The sequence below is a fragment of the Aquarana catesbeiana genome, unplaced genomic scaffold (genome assembly GCF_042186555.1).
Source record: "Aquarana catesbeiana isolate 2022-GZ unplaced genomic scaffold, ASM4218655v1 unanchor225, whole genome shotgun sequence".
Lineage (NCBI taxonomy): Eukaryota > Metazoa > Chordata > Amphibia > Anura > Ranidae > Aquarana > Aquarana catesbeiana.
This window is the reverse complement of record NW_027362652.1, coordinates 382349-405698: the sequence shown is the minus strand read 5'-3', so window position 1 is coordinate 405698 and position 23350 is coordinate 382349. Positions and strand designations below refer to the sequence as shown.

Below are 23350 nucleotides of genomic sequence, written 5' to 3'. Positions count from 1 at the left end.
ATAATGCACTAGGCTGGTGCGCTCTTTTTTTCTTTCTTTCCACTAAAAGAAAGCTCTGTCTGTCTCAAAGAAATTCTAAAAATTTTATTTGGGTACAGCGTTGCATGACAGCGCAGTTGTCATTCAAAATGCAACAAAATGAAAGCTGAAAATTGGCCCGGGCAGGAAGGGCATAAAAGCGCCCGTTACTGAAGTGGTTAAATAAATTTCTCCTGACAATTAGAAGTCTATTCATAAAAAAATTTGCATAGCATTTTGTTTGCGAAAGCTTACACCACAATAACTCAGCCAACAAAAAGTAATGAATCCATTTTTATTTTTCTACTGCTATCAATGGCCAACACGGTACAAATCTTCATCCATGTCTTTGGTGATCTCTGATCTCCTTATGAACTGTTTCTTACATGATGAAGATCAGCCATGGAGTATATCTGAGGGGTATATCAGGGTGTGCTTCTTCCCCACATGAGAGCTGTGATGTCCAGCAACATTCATATAGAAGACATTTCCCGCACTCAAGGCACTAATACACCTCGAGGGTTGTGTGGGATCCCTGATGTACAGGAAGACAGGACTTCAGTGAGGAACAATTCCCTCACTCAGGACAAGAACGTGGCTTCTCCCTCGTGTGAGATCTCCGATGTCTGTAAAGACTGGACTTCTGTGAAAAACATTTCCCGCACTCGGGACAGGAATACGGCTTCTCCCCCGTGTGAGATCTCTGATGTGTCACAAGTTCTGATTTTTGTAAAAAACATTTCCCACAATCGGAACAGGAATGGGACTTCTCCCCCGTGTGAGATCTCTGATGTTTGTAAAGATTGGACTTAAGTGAAAAACGTTTCCCGCACTCAGGACAGGAATACGGCTTTTCCTCTGTGTGAGTCCTCTGATGTCTGACAAGTTCTGATTTTTGTATAAAACATTTCTCGCACTCAGAACAGGAATAAGGCTTTTCACCAGTGTGCAATCTCTGGTGTCTGCAAAGATTGGACTTGTCTGAAAAACATTTCCCGCACTCAGAACAAGAATATGGCTTTTCCCCTGTGTGAGATCTCTGATGTGTGACAAGTTCTACTTTTTTTAAAAAACATTTCTCGCACTCAGCACAGAAATACGGCTTTTCCCCTATGTGAGATCTCTGATGTACGGAAAGATTAGACTTCTTTGAAAAACATTTCCCGCACTCAGGACAGGAATACGGCTTCTCCCCCGTATGAGATCTCTGATGTGCGACAAGTTCTGAATTTTGTACAAAACATTTCCCACACTCAAGGCAGGAAAATGGCTTCTCACCTGTGTGCAATTTCTGATGTTTGTAAAGACGTGACTTAACTGAAAAACATTTCCCGCACTCAGGACAGGAATACGGTTTTTCCCCTGTGTGATACCTCTGATGTATGACAAGTTGTGGTTTATTCACAAAACATTTCTCACACTCAGGACAGGAATACGGTTTCACACCCATGTGAGATCTCTCATGTATGTTAAGACTGGCCTTATGTGAAAAATATTTCCCGCACTCAGAACAGGAATACGGTTTCTCTCCTGTGTGCAACATCTGATGGCTGTAGAGATGGGATTTCTTTGAAAAACATTTCCCGCACTCAGGACAGGAATGCGGCTTTTCTCCCGTGTGAGATTTTTGATGTGTGACAAGATTTGATTTTTGTGCAAAACTTTTTTCACACTCAGGACAAGAAAATGGCTTCTCCCCCTTGTGAGATCTCTGATGTCTGTAAAGACTGGACTTCTTTGAAAAAAATATCCCGCACTCAGAACAGGAATACGGCTTCTCACCATCCCTCACAGTCTGAGGTTCCTCAGGATAAGAGGAATACGATGGTCCATCTACACTGTGTGGTGCCGGATGGACATTTGAGGTAGCCGGGTTTTCTCCTGGACTATACTGTGTGATGTCCTCATCTTCTACTTTACAGTCTGGAGACAAAGTGAGACAATCCTCTGAGGTTTTCCTCATCTCCCGTCCATCTACTAAAATAGAAATAAAAAAAAACTGAGTTAGACTTACCTGTAACTCCTTTTCCAGTGGTCTTCCAGGACAGCCCTTGAGAGATGGAGTCCCTCCCATCGACATAGGAAACACATTGCCAACAGTTCAAAAGGCAGTCCCTCAGGTCCCTGGTCAGTCATTTACCAAGAACCGAAGGATGGAACTGCAAAATATAACAGCTAATAACATTAGTACATCAACATAATCAAAAGGGTGGAAACGTGCTGTCCTGGAAGGATATTGGAAAAGTAGTTACCGGTAAAACTCCGGTTTTCGGCAGTTGTCTTCCAGGACAGCCTTTGAGAGGATCCCCAAGTACTCCCCAAATTAGGGGGGGGGGGGGGACCACGGCTTGGAGGACTTTCCTCCCAATAGGGTGTAAAAAATGCTGCGCTAACCCAATAGGACAAATAAGAAAACAACAAAAGCAGCTAGCACACAAACAAACCAAGTCAACTCAAGTTATAAATAATTAAGTGCAGCGCTGAGATTAACCAGCATAAACTGGAAGCATGGGTAAGAAATTATATACACCAGTGAAAATGTGAAATATAATAACAAATCAAATGTGAGAAACAAGCAGTATAACCCGCTGGGTATAATCAAAAAAATGTCTATAGTGAAATATAGGGTAGCAAGGGACCAAAGTTCATGAAGTATAAGATAAGTGGAAGTCTTCTCCGAGAGGGAGGTACCATATACCCTGGGAGGTAAATTGACACTCAAATGGAAAGGTGACCACAGATACCAAGGCACATAAATCTTCAATGGAAAAAGTTGGATACCCTTACCAGATCCGTAGGACGTACATGCTGTATAGCAGTACGTCTATTAGGCATAAGGGGGTAGTCTCCCGTGATGTCCAACCGGGTGATGTCCTGTAGGTCACGGTCACCGGTGAAGAGTAGTTGTCATGGGCAGAAGTTGAACCACTGTCGCACACGCCCTCCGGTTCCGGAACAGAAGGGTCAGGAGGAAACAATTCAAAAGGGGAACCATGGAGAAAGAGAAAAAGGAACTCCACATGGTGTAGGTCAAAAATGGGGTTTTAATAGATAAAAAAAAACATACAGGATAAAAAGTGATCACAAAACAGATAAAAGTGGCAATGTGGGAAGCTGAAAACGCCAGCCCTACGCGTTTCAACTACAGTCTTCAACAGGGGCATAAACTGTTAAAGACTGTATAGTCGAAACGCGTAGGGCTGGCTTTTTCATGTGGAGTTCCTTTTTCTACCCCCTTATGCCTAATAGACGTACTGCTATACGGCATGTACATCCTATGGATCTGGTAAGGGTATCCAACTTTTTCCAGATTTGTGTGCCTTGGTATCTGTGGTCGCCTTTCCATTTTAGTGTCAATTTACCTCCCAGGGTATATGGTACCTCCCTCTCGGAGAAGGCTTCCACTTAACTTATACTAAATGGACTTTGGTCCCTTGCTACCCTATATATCACTATAGACATTTTTTTGATTATACCCAGCGGGTTATACTGCTTGTTTCTCACATTTGATTTGTTATTATATTTCACATTTTCACTGGTGTATATAATTTCTCACCCATGCTTCAAGTTTATGCTGGTTAATCTCAGCGCTGCACTTTCCTCCCAATAGCCTGATCCTGACTGGACATTAAGTCTAGTCGATAATGCCTTGTAAAAGGTGGAGAAGCTTGACAATGTTGCTGCTTTACATATTTGCTCCGGGGTGGCACCAGCTTTCTGCCCAGGATGCTGACAATGCCCTTGTGGAGTGGGCTTTAATACCCCCCAGGAGGATCTCTGTTTATGGCTTTATACCCCTCTGCTTTAGCTAGCCTAATCCATCTAGCTATGGTGACCTTAGAAGCTTTTTGCCCCTTACGTTGTCCGGAAAAAAGCACAAAAAGTGAATCTGTAATTCTGAATGGATTGGTTACTTTTAGGTATTCTAGGATACACCGCCTCACATCTAATAAATTAAATTGTTTTTCTTTCTCGTTTGAGGCGTTCTGACAGAATGAAGGGAGGACAATATCTTGTGACCTATGGAAACTAGATGCCACCTTTGGTAAGAACCCAGGGTCCGTCTTTAGGATGACTCTGTGCTCTAGAATCTGGAGGAATGGCTCTCTGATGGAGAGAGCTTGGATTTCACTAACCCTTCGGGCTGAAGTGATTGACACAAGGAGTACGGTTTTGAATGTAATCAGTCTTAGAGAGGCCTCTGAGATAGGTTCAAAAGGTGACCCCAGAAAGGCCTTTAGAACTATTGATAGGTCCCAGGATAGAGCTATGTTAACTTTGACTGGTTTGCATTTAGAGATTGCCTTACAGAATCTAGCGATGAAAGGATCTTCCTGTAACCGTTTCTCTAAGTATACACTTAAGGCAGCTATCTGAACCTTAATAGTACTAGGAGTTAGTCCCTTGTCTATCCCCTCCTGGAGAAACTGTAGGATATTTGTTGTATCCGTTTACCTCGCCTCGGCTATTCAGCCAGCTATTAAACTTCCTCCAGACCTTCCTGTAAATAGCTCAGGTGACAGGTTTTTGACTCTGTAGCAAGGTCTGAATCACTCTGTCAGGCCTTTGCTCCTCAGAATTTCTTACTCAGTAACTACGCTGACAGGTTCAGCATGGTTACTTGCGGATGAAAGAGAGGTCCCTGTGACAAAAGATCTTGTCTGCAGGGAAGCCTTAAGGAGGAGGCTGGTCTGTCAACTGTAGTAAAGTTGTGAACCATGGTCTCTTGGGTCAAAATGGTGCTAATAGGCTAACAGGATGTTCCTTGAGAAAGTCATGTGTCAGTGACGAAACGTGTGGGAGGAGCCTAGGACGTTCACTGCTGTATGACACATTGAGCTGAACAGCAGCGGCTTCTCTATGAGAAGCCTCGTCCACAGTGGCTGACTGCAATCTGCATACCTGAATGCCTTTATCTTACCAGGCGCACGTGAGTGTATCTCTTAAAGCTGTTTGCTTGTGTACTTTCTTCCAGTTCACTACGTAATGATATACTCTTTTTGCTTGCTTTTCATAAAATCATTCTCTTGAGAACCAAACTACCAACAGTATCATGGCTGAAGTGGGATGTAAGAAAAGCTAAAAATCATGAATAACGATCAAACACAGTGAATCAATTTATTTGATTAAGGAACGAACTGCTGGGCCAATTTCATTTATTTTCTGGACTAACTTATCTCCGCTGGAATTTTTTCACTTTATGATTGCATTTTTATCAGATCGGCATCATTTATTTTCACACACTGCTATTTATCACTTTTTTGGGGGGGTATCTGTATATGTATTAGCACCAGGATTTTATTTACCTCCATTTAATAGGTACTTATTTATTTATATGCATATGTGATTATTTATCCATTTGAGTACTTTATATTTATTTATTTGAGATTTGATACAGTTTTTTTCACATTGATTGATCAACTATTAGAGCGCGTCAATTTTTATATGTTTAATAGGATTAAACACGTTTCCTCCACTAGAAACTTCGCTAGAACCCTCGGGATGAGGTGAAGCGGAGGAAACGCATAGGCCAAGCTGAAGGTCCATGGAGTCTGTAAGGCGTCTACTGCCAAGGGCTGATCTCCTGGGCATAGCGAGCAGAAACTGGGAACTTTTGCATTCTCTTGGTTTGCAAAAAGGTCCACTTCTGGTTTCCCCCAGTAAGCTGCTGTGTGGTCGAACACTTCCGGGTGCAGAGACCACTCTGGATTCAAAACTAGTTGTCCACTCAAGAAGTCTGCAGTGCTGTTTTTTCCCCCCCTTCAGGTGTATTGCAGAGATGGATTCTAGATTGGATTCTGCCCACTGAAATATGTGTCTGGCCACCAACATTAGCCGAGGACTTCTGGTGCCTCCCTGCTTGTTTTTATAGGCTACAGCCGTCATATTGTCTGAGTGGACTTGTAGATGGTGACCCTGTATTGTGTTCTGAAAGGCTAGTAGAGCTCTGAGGATAGCTGTTAGCTTCTTCCAATTGGAGGAGAAATGTTTTTCCTCTGACGTCCACCTGCCCTGGGCCCAGCCTGAGCCGAGATGGGCTCCCCAACCCCAGCTGCTCGCGTCCGTAGTCAGTGTGGATGTGAAAGGGAAGACCCAGAGAACCCCTTTGTTTAAATTCTCTGTGCCCTTCCACCACCAGAGGGAGCGTTTTACTTTGGTGGGGATCGATACCTCTTCCTCCAGATCCTTGTCTTTTAACTGTTCCAGCAAGAACCTCTGAAGGTCTCTTTGGTGGAACCTGGCCCATTGTACGGCCGGAATTGCTGCTGTCATAAGTCCTAATACTGACATCACCTCCCTCACTGTACATTTGGGGCTGCTTTGAAGAAAAGACATTCTCTGCCACAGGTTCAATATCTTTTCTTCCGGCAGGACTATTCTCTGATCGACAGACAGGATCTTGTAACCTAAATACAGAATATTCTGTGTTGGGGTAGTTTTGGACTTTTCCGGACTGATTATCCACCCCAAGACCGCCTCTGGGCTCTCATCAAAGGGGAATCTTCTTTTAAGGGAATTAGGAAAGAAGACTTTCTTTTTTCCACAAGAAAAAGAAAAGGAAAGAAGACTTTCTTATCCGGTTCGGCCCACTCCTTACGGACAGGGTCAGAAAGTACGCTATGTATAGGGAATACTTTTGCTTTCCTTTTCCTCAGAGCCTCATACATCTTGTCATGTCTGGTCAATTGAATTTCTTCCTCATCAATTTCCAGCGTATCATAAATAGCGCTCAACAGCTCATCTACTTCCTCAAGAGACAGCTTGTATTTTGCGGCTTTGTTAGCTACAGCCTGATCCTGGTCTGAGTCTGCGTCAGAGGATTCAAGACTAACTAACGCGGGGCTATGCTCCCTGACTGTATGGGGCTCCCCGGAGCTGGGTGTTGTAAGGCATGGTGAGGAGGAATCGCAGCTGCTCTACTGGTGGAAGCAGACGCGTTTACATTTGCGATTAACGCCTGGAGAGATTTAAAGGTTAATGCCAGCTCATCTTTGAAGGAGCAAAGGAATTTAGCCAAGGGAGAGTCTGCCTCTGTTTTAAATACGCATGAAAAAACCTTTTATCCCTCTTTAAATACACTTGTGCTGCAACCACCACTGCATATACCCAGGACCGTGAGGTATCCACCACTATGGGGTACTACAAGTCTTAGCCTTACAACAAACCACGTGAAAAAACCCAGTACAGGGCTTGCCCAGCAGCCTACCTGGGTTTGGCTGGTGCCTGCATCCGACGGAGTGTCCTGGGGATTAGCCTCCCCCTCTCGAGCGCCGGATCCCGCCTCTAGTCCGGTATAGCTGGACGCTGGTCGGGATATGTAGGCCCAGTGCTGGCTTTCCCCTTCCTCCTTGTGCCTCCTAGAGACCTGGAACCGGAAGTCTCGGCACACAATGATGACGTGGTTCCGCCGGAAATGACGCAAACGGCGTCTCTGACCCCCACCGCAATTACAGCAAGGAGCTGGGATGGACGAATCCACCTACACCGCTCCTGGGGGGAAACCTGCGTCACCCTGCCACTGGCACACCTCGGCACAGGAAAGAGGGGGGGGGGGGGGGGTAACGGGTCTGCTCCTCTCAGCTGGACGGTACCCGAGCCCAAAATAAGAAGGTAAGGACTAACCTGGAGCCGCCGGATAGGACCCAGTCCCCCCGTGCGGGTCCACTTCCTTCAGGCAGCCCCTGAGAGATGTAGTCCTTCTCCTGGTTCCTGGCAACATGTTCCTCCGACGGAGGAAACACAAATGACTGCCCAGGGACCTGAGGGACCACCTGTTGAACTGTTGGCAATGTGTTTCCTGTGTCGATGGGAGGGACTCCATCTCAAGGGCTGTTCTGGAAGACAACCGGGGAAAGATTATTACTAGACATGAGCAGATGGATGGAGGACAACCCGCACCTTCCTAAATACCGCTCTCTCTAATGAGGTCATAATGCATAAAACAGAGCAGCAAGTGTGACATCATCAAGCTAGGGGCTTTCCCAGGAGTTTGAGGAATTTGAATTGATTTGTATTAATCACAGACAGAGCAGTATATGGGAATTCAATAAGAGATCTATCTGCCTATGTGAATGTGAATGTTCCTAATCTTTTATTGCAATAAACCCTGTCTTCTATGGAAAGTACGATGATGTGTCTTTGTTGTATGGAGCTGTGCTGGGACTACTGCAAAACCTGTGGAGGAGGAGGAGTAACCCTTGAAAGGCTGATGTGACTGCAATCCTTAACCACTTGCCGACCAGCCACCGTCGATAAACGGCGGCAGGTCACCTCTCCGTACTGTCCGCCGGCCACCGCCGATCGCTCCACAGAGAGGCAGAACGGGGGGATCTGTCAATGTAAACAAACAAACAGATCCCCGTTCTGTCAGGAAAGTACAGAGAGATCGCCTGTTCCTAGTGATCAGGAACAGCGATCTCTCTGTACTCCCAGTCAGTCCCCTCCCCCCACAGTTAGAAGCACCTCCCAGGAAACACATTGAACCCCTTGATCGCCCCCCATAGCGTTAACCCCTTCCCTGCCAGTGACATTTATACAGTAATCAGTGCATTTTTATAGCACTGATCGCTGAATAAAATGTGAATGGTCCCAAAATAGTGTCAAAAGTGTCCGCTGCAATATCGCAGTCCTGCTAAAAATCACAGATCGCCGCCATTACTAATAAAAAAAAAACAAAAAAAAAAAAAAACACATTAATAAAAATGCCATAAAACTATCCCCTATTTTGTAGATGTGATAACTTGCGCAAACCATCAATATACGCGTATTGCGATTTTTTTTTTTTTTACCAAAAATATGTAGAAGAATACATATTGGCCTAAACTGATGAAGAAATTAGTTTTTTTTAATTTTTTTTTTTTTATATGATACATAGTAGGTGAGGTTGAAAAAAGACACAAGTCCATCAAGTCCAACCTATGTGTGTGATTATGTGTCAGTATTATATATGTATTATAGCAAATATTGTTTTTATTTCCAAAAATTGTTGCTTTTTTTTGTTTATAGCAAAAAATAAAAAACCGCAAAAAAAAAAAAAAAAAAAAAAAAGCTCTATTTGTGGGAAAAAAAGAACATCAATTTTGTTTGGGTACAACATCGCATAACCGCGCAATTGTCAGTTAAAGCCATTAAGGGGGTAAATCCTTCCGGGGCTGAAGTGGTTAAAGCGGAGATCCGCTTATCTGTCTCTTCTCCCCCTCCAGTGCCACATGTGGCACCTTTCGGGGGGGGGGAGGGGGGAATGGGTACCTGTTTTTGACAGGTCCCCTTCACCAATTCCGGAGTTGGTGCCATCTCTCGGAAGTTCGGGCCCCCCCTCCTCCGGTGCCGGGCCAATTAGCGCAACGTGCCTCCTCGCGTGTGCAGTAGGGTACCGGCTGTAAAGCCGAAAAGGCTTCAATGTTGGTTTCCCTTACTAGGAATGGCCACCGCAGCACCGGACAGCCAATCCGAAAATCGGCTGGAGTGCCGATATCGCAGGAACCCTGGACAGGTAAGTGACCTAATATTAAAAGGCAGCAGCTACAGTTTCTGGTTTTTTTCTTCGTGGGGGGCCGGAACACCTCTTTAAGAGCTATGCCTGGAGAAATCCTTGAGAGAGGACAGAGGATTAACCTCTGTATATGGCATATGTGACTTTCTTTAATTTAAGAGGTCCAATATTTCAAGTCAGAGCACACCCAAAGGGCACCATTGGCTGAGCCCCACCAGAGGTCAGAGAGTGAGGATGGGGGGAGAACAACCAAGATGAAGACTGGACTGATCCTGAAGACCACCATCATTGGGTTATTGACTCCTCCCTCATTATCACTTTCTGTTTAAGGTTCCAAAGTTGGAGGATGTTATCACATTATTATCAACATGTAAAAGTCTGTATAAGTGAAGTTGAAAAAAATCGCGCTTAGGACAAGTATATAGGCCAAGTGTTTACAGGTTGCTGCCTCCCTTAAACAGAGACACTCCCTAGGAATGTCCTGCAGAAATATGAAATATTAGGGGATAAATAGGGAAAAACGGCGCTACCCGAAAGACCTGTTTGGCTCAGCCTATACAGGGAACGTTGTATAAACGTAATTTTATATATATCACAAGATTTCAACCCAATATGGGTGAAAGGGTGCTGTAATTAAATGGAAAAACAAAAAATGTTGCAGAGTCACACTCCATTAGCTAAAGTACATATGTGTGGGTCAGTATATAATCGCATACAGAGATAATCAGAAAAGACTCTGTATGTGCTAAAATATCATATGCTTTTCATAGGACAGTGTATTTTTACCCATCACAACACACATTCAGCACTTAGTACAAAATAAAGACATCTTGTTTATAGCGACAAAAATGCATGAAACATGCGTGGATCCACTTATGTTGGTTCCTATATACCTGTAATCTGCAGTTGCGTGGTACCGCCGCTGAAGACGTTAGAGAACGAAGCGCGCACGACGGACCAGCGCCTACACATCACTTCCTGGCAGCACAGTGGGAGGAATACATCTCCAGCTGATCGCTACTTCCCCCACTTGTACCTGCTTGGGTTTCAGTGACTGAACAACCAAACACCAACGAAACCCACTTTTGAATGATATCCCTCCCCAGTGGCCAAGGGGGGGGGTGAACGAACGGGACCTGTTGGTTGTTTGCAACCTTTTTTTATATTTATTTTTATATTTTTTGTCTTTTATACTACTTTTTAAATAAATACTTTTTGGGACTATATTACACTATGGAAGCCTTTTTCTTTCCCTGATATGAGGGCTAATTGCAACATGATCATTGGAGCCATCTGAAGCATCGCGGCAGTAGCAGTCATCCGTGCAGCATTACAGGCCTGATACCCCTGTAGGGGTTCCGACATCTGGTGAGTGAGCAATCTGAGGGGGATCACAGAAGTCACCATCCTACCCTGTACACACCAAGTCACTTTGGGGATAATATCAAGTCTGATTGCCGCATGAAATACATGAGACTATTACACATTTGTGCAATTGCTACAACATATGAACTATATGTGCACTGAGACATAGAGATACTGTTGCGATATTGTATATAGAATCCTTTTCCCCATAGGAACCAACATAAGTGGATCCACGCATGTTTCATGCATTTTTGTCGCTACAAACTAGATGTCTTTATTTTGTACTAAGTGCTGAATGTGTGTTGTGATGGGTAAAACGACACTGTCCTATGAAAAGCATATGATATTGTAGCACATACAGAGTCTTTTCTGATTATCTCTGTATGCGATTATATACTGACCCACACATATGTACTTTAGCTAATGGAGTGTGACTCTGCAACATTTTTTGTTTTTCCATTTAATTACAGCACCCTTTCACCCATATTGGGTTGAAATCTTGTGATATATATAAAATTACGTTTATACAACGTTCCCTGTATAGGCTGAGCCAAACAGGTCTTTCGGGTAGCGCCGTTTTTCCCTATTTATCCCCTAATATTTCATGTAAAAGTCTGTGCTCCAATCAAATCATCAGATATAAAATGTCCAGAGAAAATGAATCAAGGCTCAGGTAGACTTGATTCCAGGTGTGTGTTAGTGAATCCTTCAGAGGAGGGGAGTCCCAGGTGCTGGCTAAATGCAAATTGAAGCAAGGTTTGGAACAGGAAAATCTGGATGCCGTACACCGGATAAAGTTGAAAAATCTCAATAAAGAAGATTTTTCAACTTTATCCGGTGTGCGGCATCCAGATTTTCCTGTTCCAAACCTTGCTTCAATATAAAATGTCCAGCTGGGAGAAAATGGGTGTAAGAAAAGAGAATACATATTATGTGTATATATAGCAGTGGGTAGAGGGCAGAGAGCAGAAGTCAGGCCCATGTAATGTACATATTGTATAATATTATTGTATAGGACTTTATAGTATTAGGACTATGTAATGTACAACAAAGAGTGTATAGTGCACATTTCAGTAGTATTTAATGTACAACAGAATATATAATGCAGGGGTAAGAAGTGTGTAATGTACGATAGAGAGTATATATAGCGCAGAGCCCAGGACCATGGAATGTACAACACCGAGCATATAGTGCAGGGGTCAGGATTGCATAATATGCCACACTATATTACCAAAAGTATTGGGACGCCTACCTTTACACGCACATGAACTTTAATGGCATCCCAGTCTTAGTCCGTAGGGTTCAATATTGAGTTGGCCCACCCTTTCCAGCTATAACAGCTTCAACTCTTCTGTGAAGGCTGTCCACAAGGTTTAGGAGTGTGTCTATGGGAATGTTTGACCATTCTTCCAGAAGCGCATTTGTGAGGTCAGGCACTGATGTTGGATGAGAAGGCCTGGCTCGTAGTCTCTGCTCTAATTCATCCCAAAGGTGTTCTATCGGGTTGAGGTCAGGACTCTGTGCTGGCCAGTCAAGTTCCTCCATCCCAAACTTACTCATCCTTGTCTTTATGGACCTTGCTTTGTGCAAGGGGCCATCCCCAAACCGTTCCTTCAAAGTTGGGAGCATGAAATTGTCCAAAATGTCTTGGTATGCTGACGCCTTAAGAGTTCCCTTTACTGGAACTAAGGGGCCAAGCCCAACCCCTGAAAAACAACCCCCACACCATAATCCCCCCTCCACCAAATGATTTGGACCAGTGCAAATGAATTTGAGTGGAGACTGCGAGCCAGGCCTTCTCGTCCAACATCAGTGCCTGACCTCACAAATGTGCTTCTGGAAAAACGGTTAAGCATTTCTATGGACACACTCCTAAACATTGTGGACAGCCTTTCCAGAAGAGTTGAAGCTGTTATAGCTGCAAACGGTGGGCCAACTCAATGTATTCTACCCTACAGACGAAGACTGGGTTGCCATTAATGTTCATGTGCGTGTAAAGGCAGGCGTCCCAATACTTTTGGTAATATAGTGTGTATAAAATTATATAGTGTAATGGTCAGGGCTTTAAATGTTGGTGTTCAGTAGTCAGTGGTAGCCTAAATGTTTACAAGTTGCAGAGGTCCCACATCGCTGCCTCCCATCTCCTGAGACTGCACTCAGTGACTTGGGTCTGAGACTATACAGACATATCCCTCCACCCGACACAGCCAGCAGACAACAGAGCAAGTAACCCTGGGAGAATTGTTGTGTCAGAGATCTTGCTAGACCCGGACATGGGGAAGAAAACCCAAGACACAGTCCACGGGTGCCTAGGTAGATCAACTCCTATGGTGAAAACCAACATTTTTTGAAAGCTAAACCCCAGAATCTCCATAAATCCAGTCTAGATACATAAATTGTGTCTACAGCACAGACAAAGAAGATTATCCGAGAGAAATACAGGAATACAGGACGGGGAACACAGCTCAGGGAAGTAACCAGAGTATTAGAGGCTGATATCACCCAGTCCTCACCCTACTCTGGACCAATCAGTGAGCAGTATGGGTGGACGGATGTATTTAGTGTTAATGACCCACCTGTGCTGATCTCTGTAGGAGTGTCCTCCTCTATAAATGTCCCCGTTATTCCATCCTCCTCCATAGACTGCTGATCATCCCTCACATATGTCTCTTCTAGTTCTTTTGCTTTACCCTCAATTTTTATATCTATCAGATCTTCACCCTAAACCAAGAGAAGGATGGAAAAATATCATCTATAAAATACAGGATTTAGTACTGTGACATCACATTAAAAAAAAAGCCACACACTGTCTCCACGAGTCCATGTTCTAGATGCTCCATCCCACCAACCTTGTAATGGTGAGGGATGGTGTGACCTTCCTGTGTGGAATCCCGGGAATACAGAGGACGGGGACATCTCTCTGGTGGGTTTCTGGTATTAGGGGGCTCCATCGTATCCTTGTGTCCTTCTGAAAACTCCTCCATCACCCCATACTCCTCATCCTCCTCTTTATACTCTTCTTTGACAATACTACCATTCGCAAGGTATCCACTCTGAAAGATAAAATAAAACATTCATTGAAGCAAACATGCTGTGTATAAATCATAACTACCAGTAATGGTTAATTATTTGCCTGATGGTAAGGGATGGTGTGATCTTCCTGTGTAGAATCCCGGGAATACAGAGGACGGGGACATCTCTCTGGTGGGTTTCTGTAGATGGATGACTCCACCATGGTGTCTTGGTACAGATCTTTGTGTCCTTTTAGAGACTCTGACTCCTCCATCACCCCATCCTCATCATCCTCCTCTTTTATTTCTTCTTTAACTTCTGCTTTGGAGTCACTCAGGTTTCCACTCTGAATATATAATAAAAATGACATCAATTGCAACAATGCAGATAATGTACAGATCCTAATGATACTATCAGTGATTGTTCCTCATCTACCTGATGATGGTGAGGGATGGTGTGATCTTCCTGTGTGGAATCCCGGGAATACAGAGGATGGGGACATCTCTCTGGTGGGTTTCTGTAGCTGGATGACTCCACCATGTTGTCCTGGTACAGATCATTGTGCCCCTTTGGAAACTCTGACTCCTCCTTTACACCAGCCTCATCCTCCTCCTCTTTTATTTCTTCTTTAATATTGACCTGTGTGGAATCCCGGGAATACAGAGGACGGGGACATCTCTCTGGTGGGTTCCCATTACTGGATCCATCTGTAGGAAACACACACACTGACTGAATACATTGTTTCTATGTGTTTATCAGATGATGGGGGATCTAGGTGGACCCTCCGTACTGCTCTCTCCTTTACAATAAAGTCTCCTCTTACCCGGTGATGTGAGGGGCGGCTGATTGTCCATCATGACGTCCTTGTAGAGATCCTTGTGTCCTTCTAAATACTCCCACTCCTCCATGGAGAAATAGACAGTGACATCCTGACACCTTATAGGAACCTGACACACACAATGATACAGTCACCATCCAGACACATCCCTTGTCTGTTACTGGATAATGTCCCAGAATTCCCGGCACCGCTCACCTCTCCTGTCAGCAGCTCTGTGATCTTGCTGGGGACTTCTGGAATCTTCTCTATTCTATCAGGGAGTGAGGTGGAGGCAATGTGATGGTTATATGATAACCAGACTTCACAGGAGGAAATTTCTAGAGTTGAACATAAAGAGTAAAATCAAATGATATTCTTAGAATCCTCCTCACCTCCCTGTTCAGGTCTCCATTTTGTTAAGCTGTGAGGGGCGCTCTGTGAGGTTTCTGCACACACAGAATCATTTCTCCCGGGTGTGTCCCACCTCTTCTAAACTGAAAGATGAACTTTGTCTTTGGACTTTGCCAGGACACATCATATTCCTGTGATCTCCGTGTACTCCGGAGACTTTACTGATCACATTTTACGATGAATATCTGAGACTGGGATCATTATGGAAAAATTTGTTTTTAGGACATTTACTACAAATTACATTTTTTTTTCTTTCTTCCTATTTAAATCTTATAAAATAGAGACATACATAATCCAATCCTGCCTAAATAAGCCCCCCATACCCCACCACTAATAAAAGTCGTATAATCCGTTAGTATAGACTGATGAGATGAGAAGGTGATTGGTGGAAAAGGTGACACATCTCCAAAATGAAGAGAATGTTCCGGCCCCGTAAGTGGGGAAATGTTCTGCCCCTGAAGGGGTTAATCTAGGTTTCCACACTATATATGTGTGTATCATCATCTGCTGGAGATAAAAGACATCACAGTGACTATGGAGGAAGAGGACGGACATGACGGGGGGTTACTGGGTGTATATAGAAAATAAGATCTTATTACCTCCTCTACTGCCACTTCCAGCAATGTCCCCTCTCTAATTCCTCCCGACTCACCTCTCACCCAGTACTTCCTATTTATACCTGACATCACTTCCTGTCTGTATTCCATAGAGACTTCAATTTTGGGTATAAGTGAGATCACCACCTTGTGGAGTTCAGAGGAACTGCAGCCCTGAGAAACATCTCATAGTGTGAACATGGCCTTGTGCTGTGTGTGTATATGTACTGTATATCCTTGTAGATGCATACCTCCCAACTTTTTGAGATAGGAATGAGAGACACCTGTCAGCAAAAGTATGCAGGCATAGGACACACCCCTTGCCATTCCCCCTTAAGGGAGTATTGTACGAAAAAACAAGATTGATTAAACCCACAAGTGCTTTTTTTTTACCACTACTATTCTTTTATATTGGCTTTTGGAATTTATAAATGCAGCCATTTAGAAATCAGATGAGAGGTTAAGCGCTGGAAATTACTTTTTGATAGATAAAAAGTGCATTTTATATACATCTATATAGATCAGACCAAAATGAGGGACAAATGAGGAGGAATGAGGGACAGAGGGACATTGCTCCAAATCAGGGACAGTTCTTCAAAATCAGGGACAGTTGGGAGCTATGTAGATGGGTCATCTCCACTCCCATTAAAATATATTTCTGCCAAATCCAACCTTTCTCAGTCAGGGTTCCTCCAATAGTTTCTAGGGGTTCCTTGAGCAATTAACTATTTCTGACTCTCAGTAACAACTGACATCAGTGATTTTTGAGGGGGGCCGTCTTCCCACTGATGACCAGGTAAAAATGTCCTTCTCCCACTGACCACTGATATAAGGGGGTTCTTCTCACATTGGTCAACAATGTAAGGGGCCACTACCCTGACCACTGATATAAGGGGGTTCTTCTCACATTGGTCAACAATGTAAGGGGCCACTACCCTGACCACTGATATAAGGGGGTCCTTCTCCCATTGGTCACCAATATAGGGGACCATTACACTGACCACTGATATAAGGGGGTCCTTCTCCCATTGGTCACCAATGTAAGCGGCTATTACAATGACCACTGATATAAGGGGGTTCTTTTACCGAACGTGATTGTAAAGTCTATTTTTTTTTGTTCTATAAAAATAACAAACATGTTATACTTACCTGCTCTGGGTATTGAATTTGCACAGAGCAGCCTGGATCCTTCTGTTCTCGGGTCCCTCTTCTGGGCTCCTGGCCCAGTGGCGTAGCAAGGGGGGTGCGGAGGGGGCCGTGGCCCCGGGCGCAACATTTAGGGGGGCGAAATTCCGCGCCAGTGTGTGACTACTGGCTGCCTCCTCCTAAATTCACTGCCCTGTGTCCCCACGCTCTGGCCATGTTCAGTCTCCGGCGCCCTGTGATTGGCCGTATGGGGTCTTGTGCGGCGGCGGGGCTGGCCTGTCCATGATCGCGGTACATCCTGGAGTCCCGCCTCTGCACATGTTCAGTCTCCGGCACCCTGTAATTGGGTGAATGGGGTCATGTGCGGAGGCAGGACTCCAGGAGCAAGCGCGAGCGTTAACAGGCCAGCCCCGCCGCCGCACATGACCCCATGCGCCCAATCACAAGGCGCCGGAGACTGAACATGGCGGAGCGCGGGGGACACAAAAATTCGAGATTGTGAGCCGCCGCTGTCTCCTCCTCCTCCCCTCCAGACCGATGTAAAACAAAGAAGAGAAGGTGAGACTCCCTCGTGATGAGAGTCGTGTTGCTGGCCCGGGGGGGGGGCACGGTCTGGGAAGAGGGAGCAGCCAGCCAGAGAGAGAGAGTAGAAGAGCAGCTAGAGTCATGCAGTGTATTGATCAGTATAGGAATACTGTAGGTAGTATAGTGTTGTGGACAGTAAAGTGCTCAGTGCAGTATAGTGGACAGTATAGTATAGTGGTCAGTGTAGTGGTCAGTATAGTATAGTGGACAGTATAGTGTAGTGGTCAGTATAGTGTAGTGGTCAGTATAGTGTAGTGGACAGTATAGTATAGTGGTCAGTATAGTATAGTGGTCAGTGTAGTGGACAGTATAGTGGACAGTATAACGTAGTGGACATTATAGTATAGTGGACAGTATAGTGTAGTGGACAGTATAGAGGTCAGTATAGTGGTCAGTGTAGTGGTCAGTATAGTATAGTGGACAGTATAGTGTAGTGGTCAGTATAGTGTAGTGGTCAGTATAGTGTAGTGGTCAGTATAGTGTAGTGGACAGTATAGTGTAGTGGTCAGTATAGTGTAGTGGACAGTATAGTGTAGTGGACAGTATAGTATAGTGGACAGTATAGTGGTCAGTATAGTGTAGTGGACAGTATAGTGTAGTGGTCAGTATAGTGTGGTGGTCAGTATAGTGTAGTGGACAGTATAGTGTAGTGGACAGTATAGTATAGTGGACAGTATAGTGGTCAGTATAGTGTAGTGGACAGTATAGAGGTCAGTATAGTGTAGTGGTCAGTATAGTGTAGTGGACAGTATAGTGGTCAGTGTAGTGGTAAGCATAGCGGACAGTATAGTATAGTGGACAATATAGTGGACAGTATAGTGTAGTGGTCAGTATAGTGTAGTGTAGAGTATAGCGGTCAGTATAGTGGGCAGTATAGTGTAGTGGACAGTATAACGTAGTGGACAATATAGTATAGTGGACAGTATAGTGTAGTGGACAGTATAGTATAGTGGTCAGTATAGTATAGTGGTCAGTGTAGTGGACAGTATAGTGTAGTGGACAGTATAGCGTAGTGGACAGTATAGTATAGTGGACAGTATAGTGTAGTGGACAGTATAGAGGTCAGTATAGTGTAGTGGTCAGTATAGTGTAGTGGACAGTATAGTGGTCAGTGTAGTGGTAAGTATAGCGGACAGTATAGTATAGTGGACAATATAGTGGACAGTATAGTGTAGTGGTCAGTATAGTGTAGTGTAGTGGACAGTATAGTGGGCAGTATAGTGTAGTGGGCAGTATAGTGTCGTGGACAGTATAGTGGCCAGTGTAGTGGACAGTATAGTGTAGTGGGCAGTATAGTGTCGTGGACAGTATAGTGTAGTGGGCAGTATAGTGGTCAGTGTAGTATAGTGGTCAGTGTAGTGGACAGTAAAGTGTAGTGGACAGTATAGTGGTCAGTGTAGTATAGTGGTCAGTGTAGTGGACAGTAAAGTGTAGTGGACAGTATAGTGGTCAGTGTAGTATAGTGGTCAGTGTAGTGGACAGTAGAGTGTAGTGGTCAATATAGTGGACAGTATAATGTAGTGGTCAGTATAGTGGACAGTGTAGTGTAGTGGTCAGTATAGGAATCAGGTTGGTTAGTACTATTGTAGGAAGGGACAGGACTTGGGGAGTGCTAAAAGTCCGCAGGTTGGGGGGGGGGGCGCAAATTACTTGCCTTGCCCCAGGCGCTGACAACCCACGCTACGCCACTGTCCTGGCCCCTCCCTCCTGTCGAGCTGAGTCAAAGCTCCGTGTGTCCATTCAGACACGGAGCCGTGGTCCGGCCCCATCCCCTCCTCCGCTCTCTCCTGATTGGCTGACTGACTTTGATTGACAGCAGCGGGAGCCAATAACGCCGCTGCTGTGTCCCAGCCGATCATGTGGGAGAGTCCCAGATGACCGAGATATTCATAGATATCGCTGGACAGAGATGGGACTCAGGTAAGTATTAGTGGGGCTGAGGGGGCTGCTGCATTCAGAAAGTTTTTTTATCTTAATGCATAGAATGCATTAAGATAAAAAAAAAAAAAACATCTGCCTTTACAACCCCTTTAATAAAGGTGATATCATAGCAGAGAAACAATATGGGGATATACACTATATTTTTAAAAGTATTGGGGTGCCTGCCTTTACACGCACATGTACTTTAATGGCATCCCAGTCTTAGTCCGTAGGGTTTAATATTGAGTGGGCCCGCCCTTTGCAGCTATAACAGCTTCAACTCTTCTGGGAAGGCCGTCCACAAGGTTTAGGAGTGTGTCTATGGGAATGTTTGACCATTCTTCCACAATTAATTTTTGTGAGGTTAGGCACTGATGTTGGACAAGAAGGCCTGGCTCGCAAGTCTCCGCTCTTCTTCCCAAAGGTGTTCTATCGTGTTAAGGTCAGGACTCTGTGCAGACCAGTCAAGTTCCTCCACCCCAAACTCGCTCATCCATGTCTTTATGGACCTTGCTTTGTGCATTGGTGCTCAGTCATGTTGGAACAGGAAGGGGACATCTCCAAATTGTTCCCACAAAGTTGGAAGCATGAAATTGTCCAAAATGTCTTAGTTCGCTGACGCCTTAAGAGTTCCCCACAGGAACTAAGGGGCCGAGCCCAACCCCTGAAAAACAACCCCCCACCATAATCCCCCCTCCACCAAATGATTTGGACCAGTGCACAAAGCAAGGTCCATAAAGGCATAGATGAGCGATCGTGCGACGTTGCACCCAAACAAAATTTAAGTCCTTATTTTCCCACAAATAGAGCTTTCTTTTGGTGGTATTTGATCACCTCTGCGGTTTTTATTTTTTGCGCTATAAACAAAAAAAGAGCGACAATTTTGAAAAAGACGCATTATTTTTTACTTTTTGCTATAATAGATATCCCCCAAAAAATATATAAAAAAAACTAATTTTCCTCAGTTTAGGCCAATATGTATTCTTCTACATATTTTTGGTAAAAAAAATCGCAATAAGCGTATATTGATTGGTTTGCGCAAAAGTTATAGTGTCTACAAAATAGGGGATAGTTTTATGGCATTTTTTTTTTAAATTTTTTTTTTCATTAATGGCGGCGACATGGGACTGCGACATTATGGCGGACACATCGGACACTTTTGACACTATTTTGGGACCATTGTCATTTATACAGCGATCAGTGCCATAAAAATGCACTGATTACTGTGTAAATGACACTGGCAGTGAAGGGGTTAACCACTAGGGGGCGATGAAGGGGTAAAGTGTGTCCTAGGGAGTGATTCTAACTGTGGGTCACAAGTCACATGACAGCGATCACCGCTCCCGATGACAGGGAGCAGTAGATCTCTGTCATGTCACAAGCCAGAAGGGGGAAATGCCTTGTTTACATAGGCACTTCCCCGTTCTGAGGCCCCGTGACACGATCGCCGGGAGACTGGCGGACATCGAGTCTGCCGGTCCTGTGAGCACGGTCACACTGTACGCTGCGCGCGCTTGCTATCCCCGGCTATTAAAGGGGACGTACAGGTACGCCCATTTGCCCACCGCTGCCATTGTGTATATCGGCGTGCAGCAGTCGGCAAGTGGCTAAAGTTCATGTACGTGTAAAGGCAGGCGTCCCAATACTTTTGGTAATATAGTGTATAGAGAAGCGTCTTTTCTAACAGTTTTATATAGGACAACTTCCTGCTGTCATACATTTCTGTGGAAGTAGCAGCTTGCCCTGTTGCTAGGAACCGCTGACATCACTGGGAATCCATGCAATATAAACAAAGTGGCGGGGATAGCAGTGACGTAACTGCCCAACTACGGCCATTTTTTAAACCAGTCTTTAGTGCGCAAGTCAGCAGCTACACATACTGTATCTGCTGACTTTTAATATTAGGACACTTACCTGTCCTGGAATCCAGCGATGTCGGCACCCCAGCCGATGTTTCCATGGGCTCTCGGGTGCCGCCACCGCCATTCGTAGTAAGGGAACCCGGCAGTGAAGCCTTTTGGCATTCTGGACAACCATCCGTCTATTAGGTACACCAAAAGGGCCCTCAGATATCTGGAGACAGCGAAACGAGAGGCAGCTTGTGCATTCGTAAAATGTCTAGTTTTATTAGGTGCGTTCAGCTGATGACTCATCGGTTGTTAAGGACGTGGCAACCGGCTTCCCGGCCCTGCTCCCTAAGAGCCCTTTCACACTGGGGCGTGGGGGGGGGGCGTCGGCGGTAAAACGCCACTATTTTTAGCTGTGCTTTACCGTCATTTTAGCAGCGCTTTTCAGCCACTAGCGGGGCGCTTTTAACAATATTCAATATTTTTGAAAGATGTATGTCTATATCCATGTATTATATGTAAATTTATATTTAAATGTAACCCCTGTCGTGCTAATTGGGCACTAGTGGCATAGACAATTATTTAAAAATATCTATTCGGGAACTTATACATATGTTACATAGTTACATAGTAGGTGAGGTTGAAAAAAGACACACGTCCATCAAGTCCAACCTATGTGTGTGATTATGTGTCAGTATTACATTGTATATCCCTGTATGTTGCGGTCATTCAGGTGATTATCTAATAGTTTCTTGAAGCTATCAATGCTCCCCGCTGAGACCACCGCCTGTGGAAGGGAATTCCACATCCGTGCCGCTCTTACAGTAAAGAACCCTCTACGTAGGTTAAGGTTAAACCTCTTTTCTTCTAATTGTAATGAGTGGCCACGAGTCTTATTAAACTCTCTTCTGCAAAAAAGTTTTATCCCTATTGTGGGGTCACCAGTACAGTATTTGTAAATTGAAATCATATCCCCTCTCAAGCGTCTCTTCTCCAGAAAGAATAAGTTCAGTGCTCGCAACCTTTCTTCATAACTAAGATCCTCCAGACCCTTTATTAGCTTTGTTGCCCTTCTTTGTACTCTCTCCATTTCCAGTACATCCTTCCTGAGGACTGGTGCCCAGAACTGGACAGCACACTCCAGGTGCGGCCGGACCAGAGTCTTGTAGAACGGGAGAATTATCGTTTTATCTCTGGAGTTAATCCCCCTTTTAATGCATGCCAATATTCTGTTTGCTTTATTAGCATCAGCTTGGCATTGCATGCCATTGCTGAGCCTATCATCTACTAGGACCCCCAGGTCCTTTTCCATCCTAGATTCCCCCAGAGGTTCTCCCCCCAGTGTATAGATTGCATTCATATTTTTGCCACCCAAATGCATTATTTTACATTTTTCTACATTGAACCTCATTTGCCATGTAGTCGCCCACCCCATTAATTTGTTCAGGTCTTTTTGCAAAGATTCCACATCCTGCGGAAAAGTTATTGCCCTGCTTAGCTTAGTATCATCTGCAAATACAGAGATTGAACTGTTTATCCCATCCTCCAGGTCGTTTATAAACAAATAGGATTGGTCCCAGCACAGAACCCTGGGGAACCCCACTACCCACCCCTGACCATTCTGAGTACTCCCCATTTATCACCACCCTCTGAACACGCCCTTGTAGCCAGTTTTTAATCCATGTACTCACCCTATGGTCCATGCCAACGGACCTTATTTTGTACAGTAAACGTTTATGGGGAACTGTGTCAAATGCTTTTGCAAAATCCAGATACACCACGTCTACGGGCCTTCCTTTATCTAGATGGCAACTCACCTCCTCATAGAAGGTTAATAGATTGGTTTGGCAAGAACGATTCTTCATGAATCCATGCTGATTACTGCTAATGATATCGTTCTTATTACTAAAATCTTGTATATAGTCCCTTATCATCCCCTCCAAGAGTTTACATACTATTGATGTTAGGCTAACTGGTCTGTAATTCCCAGGGATGTTTTTTGGGCCCTTTTTAAATATCGGTGCTACATTGGCTTTTCTCCAATCAGCTGGTACCATTCCAGTCAATAGACTGTCTGTAAAAATTAGGAACAACGGTCTGGCAATCACCTGACTGAGTTCCCTAAGTACCCTTGGATGCA

The 23350-nt window shown here is 44.5% G+C and overlaps 1 protein-coding gene across 1 annotated transcript in view; it reads right to left on the bottom strand.

The window, feature by feature from the left end:
• The window catches only part of LOC141121574 (uncharacterized), a 94420-nt gene extending 78622 nt beyond the window's left edge, over positions 1 to 15798 (bottom strand). Inside the window, 8 exon segments of the mRNA XM_073611209.1 lie at positions 548 to 1995; positions 13453 to 13597; positions 13726 to 13929; positions 14010 to 14234; positions 14324 to 14595; positions 14712 to 14835; positions 14922 to 15043; positions 15716 to 15798. Of these exon segments, the coding sequence (XP_073467310.1) occupies positions 548 to 1995; positions 13453 to 13597; positions 13726 to 13929; positions 14010 to 14234; positions 14324 to 14595; positions 14712 to 14796 (2379 nt within the window). The 5' untranslated portion in view covers positions 14797 to 14835; positions 14922 to 15043; positions 15716 to 15798.
• Between the last annotated feature and the right edge of the window lie 7552 nt (positions 15799 to 23350).